Source organism: Choloepus didactylus, chromosome 6 (assembly GCF_015220235.1).
Source record: "Choloepus didactylus isolate mChoDid1 chromosome 6, mChoDid1.pri, whole genome shotgun sequence".
Lineage (NCBI taxonomy): Eukaryota > Metazoa > Chordata > Mammalia > Pilosa > Megalonychidae > Choloepus > Choloepus didactylus.
Window position 1 is genome coordinate 144,606,579 of NC_051312.1, and position 18,886 is coordinate 144,625,464.

The 18,886-nt window shown below is 35.3% G+C and overlaps 1 protein-coding gene across 6 annotated transcripts in view; it reads left to right on the top strand.

Annotated features, from left to right (window-relative positions):
• Positions 1 to 18,886, top strand: part of CCDC15 (coiled-coil domain containing 15) — a 94,687-nt gene that overhangs the window by 13,365 nt on the left and 62,436 nt on the right. For 5 of the 6 annotated variants that reach the window (XM_037841866.1, XM_037841869.1, XM_037841871.1 and 2 more), the window contains 7 exons: positions 3,439 to 3,489; positions 5,164 to 5,286; positions 7,114 to 7,236; positions 7,943 to 8,446; positions 9,043 to 9,165; positions 9,338 to 9,421; positions 10,019 to 10,141. In XM_037841866.1, coding sequence (XP_037697794.1) covers positions 3,439 to 3,489; positions 5,164 to 5,286; positions 7,114 to 7,236; positions 7,943 to 8,446; positions 9,043 to 9,165; positions 9,338 to 9,421; positions 10,019 to 10,141 — 1,131 coding nt within the window. The remainder of the gene's footprint in view (positions 1 to 3,438; positions 3,490 to 5,163; positions 5,287 to 7,113; positions 7,237 to 7,942; positions 8,447 to 9,042; positions 9,166 to 9,337; positions 9,422 to 10,018; positions 10,142 to 18,886) is intronic. The other variant, XM_037841870.1, reaches the window with a different exon arrangement.

Genomic DNA, 18,886 nt, shown 5'->3' on the forward strand with positions numbered 1-18,886 from the left:
CATCAGGGAATCTTTTTTTTTCTTTTTTTATTAAAATTATATATTAGTTTAAACAACTGAAAGAAATAGTTGTATACAATGTTTATGATTAAAACACAGTTGTGCTCTGCTCATCCCCTCATTTCACCCTTCTCAAAAACAACTATTTGAATTTTTAGTTGCCTTTTGGTATTAGCATTCGTATTTCTATGTAATGTGCTTATAATGTTCCCTTTGATTTTTTTTTAATTTAAGCAATTCTATTAATATCCCACTATTGAAGATGAAGATGTAGCCTCCTTCTTACCTTCTGCTGCCACCACACATACCGTTCCACCCCCTTACCCCTTTTTATAGTTCAGTGTCATTTTGCTTAGATAGATATTTAGCATTTTCATTGTTATGACTATGAAAATATTAACCACAGTTGAGCCAGGCAGAAAATGTGATTACTTTTCCTTTTATGTGTGGCTTTTTGTTTTATCTGGAGTTAAAATTATATTAATCTTTCATTTGCTAGGTTTTCTATGTAATTATGAGTAAGGCATCATCAGGGAGTCTTTAAGTCCTGGTCAGAAATTTAGTGTCCTTTTTTGTTAATAACAATTAAAAGCTACAAAAGAATAAATAGTGGGTCTAAGATCCTAGTGTAGAAAAGACTTTTGACCAAGTTTTATGTTTTGAGTATTCACACACACAATCACACGCACATATATATATGTTTTGAGTATGCACACACACACGCAAATACATATATACATTTAATGTACGCATACATAGACATAAATATATGTGTATCTGTATACATACAAACACATATGGGTAATATACGCATATCTCTCACACATATTCACTCATATATGTAGTGATCACAGATATCTTGCATTAAGAGAAATGTACTTATTTATCTCTCTTAGTTTTCCAGCTGCTAGGGCAGATACCACACAATGGCTTGGCTTAACAATAGGAATTTATTGACTCATGGTTTCAGAGGCTGGAAGGCTTGCTTCCTCATGGGGTCAGTAACATTCTGACTGGCTGGCAGTTTTTGGCTTTCCCATCACATGGTGATGTCCTCTCCTTTCTCCTCTGGGTTCCATTGACTTCTGGCTTCCTGCTCCTCCCCATGGCTTTTTTCTTTTGTGTCCAGTTTCCTTTGCTTGTAAGGGCTTTGCCATATTGGATTAAGGCCCACCCTCCTTGAGTTTGTGCTCATCTTAACTAATAACATCTTCAGAGGTCCTATTTCCAACTGGGTACACATATAGGAGCAGGGTTAGGACCTGAACATGCCTTTTGTGGGGGACATAGTTCAATCTGCAACAATACTTACTCATTTTACATAATCCAATTTGTAATATCCCCCTATTTTCTGTATTTTCATTTAATACGTATTAGCATTAACTTTGGTCCTTTTATTAGTTTCCTGTGGCTGCTATAACAAATTACCTCAAATTTAGTAGCTTAAAACAACAGACATTTGTTCTCTCACAGTTCTGGAGACCAGAAGTCCAAAATTATTTTCGCTGAGCTAATATCAAGCTGTACTCTTTCCAGAGGTCCTAGGGGAGAATCTGTTCCTTGCCTCTTCCAAATTCCATGGCTATCTGCATTCCTTTGCTTGTGGGTGGAACATTCCAGTCCCTGCTTCTGTCTTCACATCACCTTCTCTGTGTCCAATCTTCCTCCATCTCTCTTTTCTAAGGACACCTTTGATGACATTTAGGGTCTACCTGAATAATTCACGATTATCTCCTCACCTCAGGATCCTTAACTTAATCACATCTGCAAAGACCCTTTTTCTCTGTAATTTATAGACTCCAGGGATTAGGAGCTGACATCTTTGGGTGATCATTATTCAGCCTACCACAGCCCTTATAGCAGGTCATTGAAAGGGCCTTTGGGTTGAGGTTTGGTTATGACTGACAGAGAAACAGAATGAACAAAATGTATATTTTAACTGCTGGACCTGTTAAAATATCCTGTTTAAGGGATTGTGATCTGTGACTCTAATAGAGGTTTGGGCTAGATGAGAAATGGAGATTATGTATCCCTATTTTAAATCTGTTAAATTGGGGATTTTGAGTCCTTGGTCACTTGGTGCAGGGTAAATAGCACCTTCCATACTTTGGCAGTGAGTAAAAGCAGGCATATTCATGGCTCTGTATTTTTTTTTAAATAACCTTTACTGTACATATATGTCTCTGCTTGTGAATAACTCAGTCTCGATTCCTTTAACTATTCTACGGCTAATCATATCTAGAAGTCCTCCTCTTGGTAGAACAAAGAGTAACATGTTTAAAACTGATTTCTCTGACTGTAGGTATAGACTTTCTAGAAACAAGGACATGGCAGAGGTGGTATGCTTAAAGGATACTGGGCTGGTAATGAGAGAGAGTGTTTTTATCCCTAGCTCACTGTTATTAGTAAAAACTTAAAGTGTTGTTTTCTACATCTAGAAATCATAATCGTGTTTTACCTTCAAGGGAGAATTGATATCACAAAACGTTCAATGGATGGGTTAAAACTGATTTTGCTTTGTCAGTCATAATTTCACTGAGAATTATGGGAATATGCTTTTTCTCCACATGATGCAATGCTTAGCCTAAAAAATGGTATATAGTTCTTTTCTTTCTTTTCCTTAAGGGGACGTTCTGTGCAGTTTAATGAGATAGAAAATAGGCTGTGCTTCTATGAAGAAGAAATCAAAATAGGTGCATACTGAAATTACTAGGTAGAGACAAGAAATGAATATGAAGTCAACATATTTTATGCTGATACTCATTTACTAGCTTAGAGTGGTTGAAACAAAGTGTTTCTATTGAGATGCTTGAGTTTGTGTTCTCAGTTAAGTTAGGAAGGTTTCCTGAAGGAAGCAGAATTCCTTTCCTTTTCCTCTTCTTTTCCTCTTCTGTTCTCCTCTCTTCTCTTCTTTTCTCTTCTGTTCTCTTCTCTTTTTTAACAAACACTCTCCCTAGGCAGGGAGATTTGAGCAAAGACTTTAAATGGCTGTAGTCTTCAAATATTGGGGGTGAAGAGGGGATTCTTGTAAATAAGAGGAAAAAATGGTTTTAAGAGTCTTCTGGCAAGGAGTGATATAGGAATGCAAGGACTGTTGAAGAAATACTCCTTATTGGAAAAATGAATAGAAAGTAAGAAATATCTCTTAATAATTTCCAAGTATATTGATTCAAACTTTTAGGTTCTGATATTTTTGTGTACATACTTAATATAAAGCGTATATTATCAAAGAAATGACTTGGGTAACAGCACTTAAATCAAGTTTTGGAATGCAGTCTCTTTGTGTTTATAGATGAAAGTGTCCTTTGCAAGTAATCCTCTTGTTTTAGGTTGGGCATTTTTTAATAATAGGTTCCTGTTTCCTGTTGGAACACTTAGTGCATTTGTATTAAAACTTTAGCCTGTTTTTATTTGCTTTTTTCCCCCTTTCTCTGGCAGCTTAGTCAAACCATGAAACGGGCACGTCATCAGCTGGCATCCTTTAAAACTGTGAGTTAAAAAACGGCATCAGTGTTTCTAGATGATAGAAGGAAAACTTTACCACCAAAAAGCTAAATTAATTTCGAATAAAGTTTTAAATAAAAATATAGATAAAGATTTATTTATATATCAGCCTAATTTAGAATTGTAAAATAATATTACAGTGATATTTGGTTGTTAACCTCACATAGATTCCTGTGTTTACTTAATTTTAGCATTACTTTCAAGTTTTGATAGGCAGCATCTAGTAAAATGGACCATTACTTTTTTATACTTTATTATTGTTTTGCCACCACCATTTTCCTTTTATTTAGATGTTTCCCATTTAGCTTCCTAATTGGTTTATTCTTTTGTATTTTCCTTGATTTTATATATATATATATATATATATATATATATATATATATATATTTCTTTTTGTATTTTTTCCTTAAGTATCTCAATACAACCATCAAAAACATTTGTATTATATGTTTGAGGTTTGCGAATACTAACTATGTCTCCCTCTTTGCTGATAATTATAAGATAATTAGAGTTAAATTTTAAAAACAAGTGGGCATGGGTGTGTGTCCACTTATGGCACCTTATCCTAGAGGCATTCAGTGTGGTTACCTTTTTCTAGCATTGACTTGTCATGATTCTCAAGATAGAATTTCTTTTTTATCTAAATTTTTTTCAGCAACTTGGTTTCAAGACTGTTGTCATACCTACCATGGATTTGATAGTACTTAAGTTTGGACCATTCAACTTACTCTAGGGTACTATTAGAATGAAATGATTGGACACCTTTTAATAAACCAGAAAAAAAAAACAGTTATCAGATCCTAGAGACTGGTAATTTATCTTATGTGGAACATGCTCAAATCTTTCAATTGATGTTTTTACAGAAAGAGTGTTGTTCATAGGTCTGAGTAAAATAGTTATCTAGTAGAAGGGAGGATTAAGTCTGAGATAACTTTCTTGTATTGTCAGTCTTATATGTCAAAGGTGCCATTTAAGTGTAATTCGTTATTATTATTATCATTATTATTATGAATGCAGGTTAACTGCTTGCCTCTGAAGAATGTTTGTGTGCTTTTCAGGTAAAACATCAGAAACAAATCTACTCCATATAATTTTCTGTCTTATATTTTTCTTATATCAAGTTAGGTAGTCTTTCCCTCAGGTCTGAATAGTTTTCTACCTGCTCAGTTATGTGATGTGGGAATTTGCCAATCAGAATAGGAGAACAGTCTATAACATGGTTGAACCCTGGTTTCATTTCCAAGTTAGACTTATTTTTAGTGGCCTTATAATCTGTCTGGGTGTTATTGTTGTTTCAGATTTGGTGATGCAATTAGAATATATACTTGCTGGCCCTCTGTAAGGTTTCCAAGACTAAAATGATGAGTCTTCTGAAATTGTTACTGGCTAGACTACAAGAGCAAGTGGTTACTTATAAAGTTAATGTATTCTGCTACCAACCTGTTAACCTCCATGTGCTTGACGTTGGGGTGATTTTTGCATTTGGAGTAGACTTCACTACTTGTTTTCCTTTATTCTGTATTAGACTACCATAACCTACTAATATCACTCCAGATCTTTCTCAAAATAATATCATGAGGATGTTATTTTCTGTGGACCATTTATATATATATATATATATATATATATATATATACTTTTTTGTTGTTGTTGTTCCAGAACTCACTTTGTAGGAAACCAGCATCCATCAAGATAAATATAGGAGTAAGAGGAGAATTCCCTTTGAAGGTCCATCAAGATCACATTACTGCTATACATTATCAGAACTTAATGGAAAATCAGGTAGGGAAATGTAAAGAGTAGAGAGAAAAACAATGACTTTTTAGAATTATCTACAACTAATTAAAGATGAGGTTAAGGGTTATAATTATAATATCCAGTATTTTCTTAACTTTATTGAGATATAATTCACATACCGTGTAATTCACCAATTTAAAGTATATAATGCGTTGTTTTTCAGTATATTCGTAGGGTTGTGGAACCATAGTGAAATCTGATTTTAGAACGTTTTGTCACCCCTGAAAGAAACCCTGTATCCATTAGCTGTTACTCGCCATCCTTACTCCTAGTCCGAAGCAACCACTAATTTACTTCCTGTCTATATATTTTCCTATTCTGGACATTTAATATAAATGGAATCATGTTTTATGATTGACTTCTTTCACTTAGCATGTTGTTTTCAGTTCATCCATGTTGTAATTTGTATAGGTCTTTCATTCCTTTTTATTGCTGAATAATATTCTATCATTTGGACATACCACATTTTATGTGTCCATTCATTAATTGATAAACATTTGGGTTGTTTCTACTTCTTGGCTATTATGAATAAGGCTACTATGAATGTTTGTGTATAGGTTTTTGTGTGGACATATGTTTTCTTTTCTTTTGGGAGTATATACCAATGAGTGGAATTGCTGAGTCATATAGTAACTTTGTGTTTAATTTTGAGGGGAACTGTCAAAATATTTTCCACCAGCAACATATGGATGTTTCAATTTTTCTACATCTTCATTAACACTTGTTATTATGTCTTTTTGATTATAGCCATCCTAGTGGGTGTGAAGTGGTTTCTGATACTTTTGATTTGCATTTTCCTAATAATTAGCTGTGGTGTGTATCTTTTCATCTGCTTATTGCCTATTTGTATATCTTCTGTGGAGAAATGTCTAATCAAGTCTTTGGCCCATTTTAAAAATTGGGTGATTTGTCTTTATTATTAAGTTGTAAGGGTCTTTATGTATTTTAGATATAAGTCCCTAATCAGATAGATAATTTGCAAATATGTTCTTCCATTCTATGGGTTGTCCTTTCACTTTCTTGATGGTATCATTTGCAGCACAACATCTTAAATTTTGATGTAGTCTAGTTTATCTATTTTTTCTTCTGTTGCTTGTGCTTTTGGTGTCATAGCTAATAAAATATTGCTCAACTCAAGGTCTGTAATCCATTATGACTTAATTTCTGTGTATTGTGTGAGGAAGAGTCCAACTTCATTCTTTGGAATGTGGAAATCCAGTTTTCCCAGCACCCTTGTCTAAAATCAATTGAACATAGATATTTGGATTTATTTCTGAACTTTCAGTTCCATTCCACTGATCCGTAAGTCTGTTCTTATGCCAGTATCACACTGTCTTGATTGCTTTAGCTTTCTAGCAAGTTTTAAAGTTAGGAAGAGTGAGTCTCCAACACTGTTCTGTTTTTTTTTTCTAGTTTGCTTTGTTTTTCTGGGTCCCTTGCATTTCCTTATGAATTTTAGGATTAGCTTGTCAATTTCTGCAAAAAGTCAGCTGGCATTTTGATAGGGATTGGGTTGACTCTCTAGATAAGTTTGGGAAGTATTGCCAACTTAACAATATTAAGTCTTCCAATTCATGAACATGATTTGTTTAGATCTGTGATTTCTTTCAGCAATGTTGTGTAGTTTTCATTGTACAAGTCTTGTACTTCTTTTGTTATGCCCAGTTTTTATAATGTTTGACTACTACCAATCTATTAAAATTATGCTAGTATTGTGCTGAAGCCTGGGATTTTATTGCAATCAGATTGTTTCTACCTGTAATATCTACATTTGGTACTATTTTTTTTTTTTAATTGTCATTTTTTTTTTAGGAAATTGACTTTGAGGAATCTGTACCCATTATGATAGATGAGGAAGGGAGAGATGATTTGCATTTGGGGGACCAGCAGGATTTCCTTTCTGAAGTCAAGCACAAGCATTTTGGCAGAGTTCAGGTAAAGTAGAGTGAAAGGAGATGGTGTAACAGAAAGTAAATTTATTACAGTTTTGACTAGGGATAACTAATACTGTTGTACTGGTTTGGGATTGCAAATGTAGGTTCTGTTAACTTGGGCAAAGACTAGAATTTCGCATTTTATTCTAATAATTTGTAAGACTGCCATATCCTTTTTTTTTTTTTTTTTTTTAATTCAGTTTTATTGAAATATATTCACAAACCATACAGTCATCCATGGTATACAATCAACTGTTCACAGTATGATCATATAGGTATGCGTTCATCACCACAATCTATTTCTGAACATTTTCCTTACATCAGAAAGAATCAGAATAAGAATAAAAAAATAAAAGTGAAAAGAGAATACCCAAACCATCCCCCCATCCCACCCTATTTGTCATTTAGTTTTTACTCCCATTTTTCTACTGATTTTTTTTCAATTTTTTAACTTTGTTTATCAAAAAATTAAAAACAAACAGGCAAACAACAACCAAAGAAACCCCACAACATTTCAAACAAAGCAATGGATTAAGGAAAACAAATAACCTAAAATAACTACTTTGCTTCCAATATGTTCCTACCATACCCCAAGAAAATTAATAAACCATGCCATATCCTTTTAAACTTATTTTAGGAGTCTCACAGAAAACCTACAATGTGGTTACTGCCTGAATTCTACATTTGGTGTTTATGTTCACTTTTAGAAAGTAACATTCAAAAATCCATTATTTGCTGTGATAGAAGAGGAAGAGTTTAAGAGGAAGGGTCTTCAGAGCTTTCAGAATACTTTGCCAGAAGCCCGGGATTACCTTCCAGAAGACAGAGATGATCTGCCAGAAACCCAGGATGATTTACCAGGAGTCCAGAGTGTTGAACCAGAAGCCCAGAGTGTTGAGGCAGACATCCAGGCTATTGAGTTGGAGGTTCGGGGTGTTGAGCCTGAAGCACGGGCTGCTGAGCCTGAAGCCCAGGCTACTGAGCCCAAAGCACAGGCTGTTGAACCCGAATCACAGGCTGTTGAGACAGAAACTCAGGGTGTTATGCTGGAATCCCGGAGTATTGAGCTGGAAGATTCAAGTATTACCCTGGAAGCCCAGGATTTTCTACCCAAAAACCAGAGTTTTCTATCCAAAGACCAGGGTATTCTACCTGAAGACCAGAATATTCTACTCAAAAGTCAGAACCAGGATTTTATTCCTAAAGACCAGGTAAAATAGAATGGAAAGGGGATAGAACAAGAAAAAATAAGCTACTTGAGTTTTGGAGTGGGATTTTTCAATAACTATATTGCAGCTGATTTAGCGAACCAGGGTTTAAAAAAAAGCTTCCTGATTAATTTCTCAACATCTCAGGGTTTTCTCTAAGTATTAAAGACTTGTCAGCAGTATATTACCCTTATCTGGATAATTTACTTTTTCAGATTTTTATCTTCTTCATTAGGAAAAATATTTCAGGCAGCCCTCTTCTGCTTTGACAACTGAAAGATGCAAAAAGGAGCAGCCCATAAGTACCCAACAGTATCTTTTACCCGGGTTCCAAGGCCAGGCCTCCACCAGAGATCAGTTAGACCAAGCGGAAGAAGAAAGGGATCAACAGGAAGTAAATTACTTAGGGTTGTGGGTGGGTTTATGAAGATTATAGTAAAGTTGAATATATAGTATATAGTCTTGTTTTAATCCATAAGATGTCTAATTAAATTCCAACCTCAGTTACCTCCAGAATTCCTACTAAAACGTAAAGTATTATTAGTTAACCTGCTATTCTGAACTGAGCAATTGATATTTTGTGTTTATTCTTCTTTTAGAAAGCAAATTTGAAGCAGCCAGCACCAACTCGGATAGGTAGGAGCGGGAGAGAGGCATTTCCTCTGGATTTCCATCAGTATATTCTACACAGGCATCAAGATCAGGCCTTCCTCAGGGGCAAGGTAGAACAAAAAAAGGAGGAGAGAGACCAGCAGAAACTGAACATTTCACATTAAACGGTTTTGAGTTTAAACAAAAATTACCTTAAGTCTCTCAGTAAATCCTAGTATATTATTGCAGTTATATTACTTTTCACTGCACAATTTTTAGTTTGTGTTTTTTTTTCTCTTTTAGAAAGTACGCTTTAAGGAGCCTTGTTCTGATAATACAGATGAGAAAGGGAGAGAACTCCAGGACCAGGCATTCGTCAGAAATCAGGTAGCAAAGAATAAAAAAAAAAAAAGAAGCAGGAAATAAAGTAACTGTATGTCATACATTCTATATAACTGAATATTTTGAAGGATAGAATTAGACCCTTTGGCATTAACTTGAGAAAATAGTATCTTTTTTTTTTCCTTAATGTGGGAAGATGGCCCTATTAGAACAGAGGCCTGGTTTCAGGAAAGATGGGTATACAGTGACAAAACTCTAAACAATTCATCTCTCTCCTCTTTTCTGTTCTACCTTGTCTGATGGTGCAAAAGACCCTAGTCTAGTCAACTATATCAAATTAATTCTGCTTTTCAGAAGGGCACAGTGTTACTGCTAGCATACAGTGCTTACGTGTACAATGTAGGAAGAAGTAGCATATCCAAAAATACTTAAAATTTGGAGAGTTTGTCACACTGGTTTTGTACATGATTTGGCCTTAAGAATTTGGTCTACAGAGTTAGGCTAAGAGTATAACATCCTTATTTATATCAAAATATCATTATCCAGTATCATTTCCCTGGACTTCTCATGAAGCCTACAGTGTTAGGATTAGCTTACTGCCTTGGTTTGCCAGTTTGTTTTGTGTTTTTCGCATTCCTTTAGGACACGTTTCCCAAGCAACCTTCATGTTTTTTGAGAGAAGAGAGGAGGAGAGATGAATTGCCTGTGGAGTATTGTCAATATGTTACATCTAAAATCCAGGACCAAGCCTCCTCTAGAGAACAGGTAGAGCAGAATGCTATGGGACAAGGTGACAGAGACTAAATTACTTATTTTTGGGGGGTAGCTTTTTTGTCAAACTGTTCTGTACATGGTTTAGGATTAAAAATTAAGATCTACACAAGGATGCCCACTGTCACCACTGTGATTCAACATTGTGCTGGAAGTTCTAGGTAGAGCAATTAGGCAAGAAAAAGAAATAAAAGGCATCTAAATTGGAAAGGAAGAAGTGAAACTTTCACTATTTGCAGATGATGTGATCCTATATTTAGAAAATCCTGAAAAATCAACAGTGAAGCTACTAGAGCTAATAAACAAGTTCAGCAAAGTGGCAGAATACAAGATCAATATGCAAAAGTCAGTAGTGTATCTATATACTTGTAATGAACAATCTGAGGAGTAAATCAAGAAAAAAATTTCATTAACTATAGCAACAAGAAGAAGCAAATATCTAGGAATAAATTTAACCAAGGATGTAGAGGACTTGTTCTCAGAAAACGACAAAACATTGCTAGAAGAATTCAAAGAAGACCTAAATAAATGGAAGGGCATTCTGTGTTCTTGGATTGGAGGACTAAATATCATTATGATGTCAATTATACCCAAATTGATTTACAGATTCAATACAATCCCAATCAAAATTCCAACAGCCTATTTACAGAAATAGAAAATCCAATTATCAAATTTATTTGGAAGGGTAAGGAACCCTGAATAACTCAAAACATCTGGAAAAGGAAGAATGAAGTTGGAGGACTCATACTCCTGACTTTAAAGCATACTATAAAATTACAGTGGTCAAAACAGCATGGTACTGACATAAAGATAGACATACTCATCAACTGAATAGAATTTATAGTTCAGAAATAGACCCTCAACATTTCTGGTCAATTAATTTTTTCTTTGATTCAGTTTTACTGAGAAATATTCACATACCATCCAGTCATCCATGGTGTACAATCAACTGTTCACAGTACCATCTCATAGTTGTGCATTCATCAACCCAATCTATTTTTGAACATTTTCCTTGCACCAGAAAGAATTAGAATAAGAATAAAAAATAAAAATAAAAAAAAACCACCCGATCATCTCCCGCATCCCACCCTATTTTTAATTTAGGTTTTGTCCCCATTTTTCTACTCATCCATCCATACACTGGATAAAGGGAGTGTGATCCACAGGGTTTTCACAATCACACGGTCACCCATTGTAAGCTACATTGTTAATACAATCGTCTTTAAGAGTCAAGGCTACTGGGTTGGAGTTTGGTAGTTTCAGGTATTTACTTCTAGCTATTCCAATGTATTAAAACTTAAATAGTGTTATCTATATAGTGTGTAAGAATGTCCACCAGAGTGACTTCTTGACACCATTTGAAATCTCTCAGCCACTGAAGCTTTGTTTCATTTCATTTTGCATCCCTCTTTTGGTTAAGAAGTTGTTCTCAATCCCATGATGCTGCGTCCAGATTCATCCCTGGGAGTCATATCCTGTGTTGCCAGGGAGATTTACACCCCTAGGAGTCAGGTCCCACGTAGCAGGGAGGACACGAGATCACCCGCCAAGGTGGCTTAGTTAGAGAGAGAGAGGGCCACATCTGAGCAACAAAGAGGCACTCAGGGGGAGACTCTTAGGCACAGTTATAAGTGGGGTTAGCCTCTCCTTTTAGCAACAAGCTTCACAGGGGCCAGCTCCAAGACAGAGGGCTCAGCACATCAAGCCATCAGTCCCCAGTGTTTATGAGAACATCAGCAGCAATCTAGGTGAGGAAGTCCAACACCTCTGTATCCTTTCCCAGCTCTTCATGGGGGGCCCGAATATGTATTTTTATTCTCCACCCAAATTACTTTAGGAAGTGTTGCTATTTCATTCTAATCTTTACAGACCTACCATAGCTCATTTCCTATTCAAAGTTCCATGTAATTGTAGTGTTTGAGCAAACTGACTGTAGAAGTTATATTGTTTAGAAAATATAGATCCTACGCCAAATAAACATCTCTTCCCTTTGTCTCACATGGAAGTTGAAGTTTGAACACAGTCAGTTTCAACCTTTACCCTTTGGCCCCATTTGCTCTAGTCTTAACCAGATCTGCTTTATTCATGTCTCTAATTGAAGTCTGGGCTCTGTCTCAGCTTTTTTTTTTTTTTTTTTTTAACAGTTGCTGTATGTGTAAATACTGATATTCATATCTGCCGAGCTCTGGCTCTGAGTTTCAGGCGTAACACAGATATCCTATGTTCTAGAGACCAATCAGGTTATGCATTAAGGGATCAACATCTCAGAGTGGAGATAGCCATTACAATTCAGGAATAGATTTGACTGCTGTAAGAGCTTATAATCTAGGGTCTGGTCAATTAATTTTTGACAAGGCTGCTAAGACCACATAACCGAGACACAACAGTCTCTTCAACAAATGGTACTGGGAGAACTGGATATCCATATGCAAAAGAATGAAAGAGGATCTCATCTCACACCATATACAAAAATTAACTCCAAATGGATCAAAGATCTAAATAAAAGAGCCAGGACCATGAAGCTCCTAGAATAAAACGTAGGGAAGCATCTTCAAGATCTTGTGGTAGGCAGTGGTTTCTTAGACTTTATACCCAAAGCATGAGCAACGAAAGAAAAACAAATAGACAAATGGAGCCTCTTCAAAATTGAATACTTCTGTGCTTCAAAGGACTTTGTCAAGAAGGTGAAAGGCAGCCTACTCAGTGGGAGAAAATATTTGGAAACCACGTATCTGATAAGGGTTTAATATCGAGAATATATAAAGAATTCCTACAACTCAACAATAAAAAGACAAATAACCTAATTAAGAAATGGGCAAAAGAGTTGAAAAGACACTTCTCCAAAGAGGAAATACAAATGGCTAAAAAGCACACAAAAAGATGTTTGACATCACTAGCTATTTGGGAAATGCAAATCAAAACCACAGTAAGATCATTTCACACCTGCTAGACTGGCTGTAAAAAACAAACAGAAAGCTACAAGTGTTAGAGAGGATGTGGGGAAATAGGAAGAATTATTCACTGCTGGTGATAATGTAGAATGGTACAGCCACTGTGGAAGACAGTTTGGTGGTTCCTCAGGAAGCTTAGAACTGCCTTATGATCCAGCAATACTGCTACCAGGTATATACTCAGAAGAGCTATAAGCAGGGACACGAACAGACATTTGCACCCTGATGTTCATAGGAGCATCATTTGCAGTTGCCAAAGATGGACACAACCCAAGTGACCATCAACCAATGAATGAATAAACAATATGTGGTAATATACATATAATGGGATATTATTCAGCTGTAAGAAGAAATGAAATCCTGATGTGTGCAACATGAATGAACCTTGATAATATCATACTGAGTGAAATAAGCCAGGTACAAAAGGCCAAATATTGTATGATCTCACTGATAAGAACTAATTATAATGAGCAAACTCATGGACTTAATACCTGGAGTATAGGTTACTAGGAGCTAGAACGAGGGTAGAGAATGGGGAGCTGAAGCTTAATTTGTGCGGAATGTTTAATAAGGTTGATTGTAATTGTTTGGAAAGGGATAGACGGGATGGTAGTGCATGATTGTGAGTGTAATTAACAGTGTTTAATCATGTGTGTGATTGTGGTTGAAAAGGGAAGTTAGGATGTAACAAAGGCAATACGCCAATGCTAAATGTATATGAGAGGGGGATATAGGGGAGTAATGTGGGATTCTTGGTAGTGGTGTTGTTTGCTGTCCTTGATAGTGTATTGTATTGTATGACATGTTGTTTTTCTTTTTAACATTTTTTCTTATTGCTGAAAAGAAAGAAAACAATTTTTCTTGTAGTAATCAGTATGTTCGGATGCTGATTGTGGTGATAAATGTACAACTTTATGATGATACCATGAACAACTGATTGTACACTGTGGATAAATGTATGGTATGTGAATATAACTATAAAATTGTAGGAAAAAATATATATAGGAGTAAAAGTGTTGGAGAAAGCATGGTGAGAAGGATGATGCCTCACCAATATGGACTAACTACAATGTGTAAACTCAGAATTGAATCTTAGAACACAGCCTAACGTGGACACAATAATTGCAATAGTCCCTAGATTGTAAGCTCTTACAGCAGTTAACTCTATCCCTGAATTGTAAGGCCTATCTCTAAACTTTGAGATGCTGATCCCCTAGCATATGTTGTTACAAACATTGGGACTGGTGGTTTGATGTGCTGAGCCCTTGAGTATGGGACTTGCCCTTATGAAGCTCATTACCACAAAGGACAGTCTAAAGTTGTATCTAATGGTGCCTAAGAGTCTCCCCCTGAGTACCTCTTTGTTGCTCAGATGTGGCCCTCTCTCTCTCTAACTGAGCCATCTCGGCAGGTGAACTCGCTGCCCTCCCCCCTACGTGGGACCTGACTCCCAGGGGTGTAAATCTCCCTGGCAACGCAGATTATGACTCCCGGGGATGAATGCGGACCCGGCATCGTGGGACTGAGAGTATCTTCTTGACCAAAAGGGGGATGCAAAATGAGACGAAATAGTTTCAGTGGCTGAGAGATTCCAAATGGAGTCGAGAGGTCACTCTGGTGGACATTCTTATGCACTATATAGATAACACCTCTTAGGCTTTAATGTATTGGAATAGCTAGAAGTAAATACCTGAAACTACCAAACTCCAACCCAGCAGTCTGGACTCCTGAAGACAATTATATAATAATGTAGAGTACAAGGGGTGACAGTGTGATTGTGAAGACCTTGTGGATCACACCCCCTTTATCTAGTGTATGGATGAGTGGAGGAATGGGGACAAAAACTAAAGGACAAATGGGGTGGGATGGGGGGATGATTTGGGTGTTTTTTTTTCACTTTTATTTTTTATTCTTGTTCTGGTTCTTTCTGATGTAAGGAAAATGTTCAGAGATAGATTGTGGTGATGAACGCATAACTATGTTATCATACTGTGGACAGTGGATTGTATATCATGGATGATTGTATGGTGTGTGAATGTATTTCAATAAAACTGAATTTAATTAAAAAAAAAAAAAACTTTGTAAGAAAGAATAAAAAAAAAAAAAAAAAAGAAAAGGGAAGTTAGGGTAGTGTATGTTACTAGAAGGAAAGCTAGAGGATGAAACATGGGATTGTATAACATAGTGAACCCTGCTGTGGGTGATAAATGAGGTTAATAGTACAAATATATAAGAATGTTCTTCCAGGAACTAGAACAAATGTATGTTACTATTACAAGGTATTAATAAAGGGGTAGTGTATGGGAAAAGAGCCACCTAATGCACACTATGGACTGTAGTTAGCAGTAATATTTTAATATTCTTTTATCAATTGTAACAAAGGTACCACACCAATACTAAGTTTCAGTGATGAGGATTCTAAGGGATACCCCTTAGATTTTTATTTTTATTTTTTTACTTTTTTGCAGCAGTGGAAATGTTCTAAAATTGATTATGGTGATGAATGCACAACTATGTGATTATAGTGAAAGCCATTGATTGTATACTTTAGATGGATCATCTGGTGGGTGAATAAAACTTTTTTTTTTTAATTGATGTCCACAGATTGGACCAAGAGTGCAACATCTTTATATATATCAAACTGTATCAGAATTTCCTCACCTACTATAATTTTCCTGAACTTCTCACTGAAGCCTTCAGTATTTTGATTACATATTGTCCAGATTAGAGAGTTTATTTTGTGCTTTTTTTGTTCCTTTAGGACTTGTTTCTCAAGCAACCCTCATTTTTTATAAGAGGAAAGAGAGTAAGAGAGGAATTGCCTTTGGAGTATTATCAGTATGTTACAGCTAAAATCCAGGACCCAAACTCCTGTAGAGAACGGGTAGAGCAGAATGCTGTGGAATGAAGTGACAGAGACTAAATTAATTATGTTGGGCTGTAGCTTGTTTATCAGAGTGTTCTTTATATGGTTTGTGATTAAGAAGTAAGGTCTTCATAATAACTCGAAACCATAAGAAGAAACAATGAACACTGGTAAAGGTAACTACATATGTAAATATAAACTCCTATGTAATTGTACTTCTGGTTTGTAACTGCTTTTTTTCTCCTCATATCTGATTTAAAAGGCAAATGTGTAAAACAGTAATTAAAGTCTGTGTTAATGGGCATACAATGTATAAAGAGGTAATCTGAGCCAATACCATTTTAAAGGGGGAGTGACAGAAAAGTATGGGAGTAGAGAGTTTGTATACCACTGAAACTAAGTTTATATTATTTGCATTAGTTTGTTATTAGTTTAAGATGTTAACTATAATCACAAAGGTAATACTAAGAAAATTAAAAATACAGAGAAAGAAAGAAGAAGTGAATCATAAAGGTACACAACAAAGTAGCAAATAAATGCAAAAAAAAAAAGGGCAATAATGGAGGAAATGAGTAACAAAAAACATGAAAGACATGCAGATAAGAAATATTTAAATGGCAGAAGTAAATCCTTCTCTGTTATTACCTTAAATATGAATGGATTAAACACTCTTATTAAAAGGCAGAGATTGGCAGATTGGATGAAAAAAACACACGATCCAGCTGTATGCTATCTACAAGAGACTCCCTTTAGATACAAACACACAAAGAGGTTGAAAGTAAAAGGATGGAAAAAGATATTCTATGCAGATAGTAACCAAGGGAGCTGAATGGCTATATTATCATTAGAGAGAATAGATCGACTATAAGCCAGAAAGGTTACAAATGACAAAGGACACAAAATATTGATAAAAGGTTCAGTTCAGCAAGATATGTAACAATTTTTGCACCTAACAACAGACATCCATAAATATGAAACAAAATATAATAGAATTGAAGGGAGAGGTAGATAGTTCTTCAATAATAGTAAGAAATTTCAATGCATCACTTTCAATAAGGGGTAGAACATCTTGATAGAAAATCAGTAAGGAAATAGAAGACTTGAATAACACTATAAATCACTCACCCCAACGAACATAGAGAACACTCCAGCCAATGACAGCAAAGTACACATTCTTCTCAAGTGCACATGGATTGTTCTCCAGGGTAGACCATATGCTAGGCCACAAATTAAATCTTAATAAATTTTAAAAGGTAGAAATCGTACAAAACATCTTGTCTGACCATAATGGAATGAAGCTAAAGATCAGTAACAAAGGAAAACTGGAAGATATACAAGTGTGGAAATTCAACAGCAACCTTTTAAAGAACCTGTAGGTCAAAGAATAAATCACAAGGAAAATGAGAAAATTCTTAGAGATGTATAAAATTGAAAACACTATATACCAAAACTTAGGGGATATAGCAAAGGCAGTGCTCAGAGGGAAATTTATAGTTGTAAATGCCTACACTAAAAAATAAGGATGATCACAAATCGATAACCTGAATTTATACCTAAAGGTACTAGAAAAAGAGGAGCAAACTAAACTCAATGTGAACAGAAGAAAGGAAATGGTAAAGGTTAGAGTGGAGATAAATGAAATAAGGAATAGAAAAAGAATAGAGAGAATCAATGAAATTGAAAGTTGGTTTTTTGAAGAGAACAATAAAATTGACAAACCTCAAATTCATTTGTCATGGCAAGGGACCCAAATAGCCAAAACATCCAAAACAGTCTTGGAAAAGAAGAACAAAGTTGGAGAACTCTCATGCCTTGATTTCAAATCATACCATGAGCAGCAGTATTTAAAACAGTGTAATGCTGACATAAGGATAGACATGTACACCAATGGAATAGAATTGGGAGTCCAGAAATAAACCTACTCATCTATGGCCAGTTAATTGTTTTTATTTTTTTAATTTTTAATTAATTAATTATTTTTATTTTTTTCCAATTGCTTTTTGACATGAGCGCCAAGTCCATTCAATGGTAGAAAGAATATTTTCTTCAACAAGTGGTGTTGGGACAACTGGATTTCCACACATAATGAATGAATTTGTGCCACTACCTCATACCATATACAAAAATTAGTTCAAATTGGATCAACAACCTAAATATAATAGCAAATATTACAAAACTCTTGGAAGAAAACATAAGGCAGTATGTTCAAGACCTCCCATTGGGCAGTGGATTCTTAGATTTGACACCAAAAGCACAAGCAACAACAAAAAATAGATAATTTGGACTACATCAAAATTAAAAATATTGTGCTTCAAATGAAACCATCAAGAAAGTGAAAGGACTGTCCACAGAATGGGAGAAAATAGCAAATCATTAATTTCATTAGGGACTTGTCTCCAGAATATATAAAGAACTACAATTCAACAACAGAAAGACAAACAACTCAATTAAAAATGAGCATAGGACTTGAATGGACATTTTTCCAAAGAAGTATACAAACAGCCCATAAGCACATGACAAGATGCCAAATATCATTAACCATTGGAGAAATGCAAATCGAAATCACAATGATTTACCACTCCATAGCTACTAGAATAGCTATTATTAAAAATAAAAAATAAGTATTGGGGAGGATACAGAGAAATAGGAGCCCTCATACATTCTTTGTGGAAATGAAAAGTGGTGCATCCATTGTGGAAAACAGTTTAGCCATTCCTCAGAAAGTTAAACATAATTTGCCATATGACCTGGCAATTCTACTGTTGGGTACATATCCCAAAGAATTGAAAACAGGGATTTGAACAATTATTTGTACATCAATGTCCATAGTGGCAATATTCACAATATCCAAAAGGTGGAAGCAACCCAAGTGCCCATCAACCGATGAATGAATAAACAAAATGTGGTATATATACATACAAT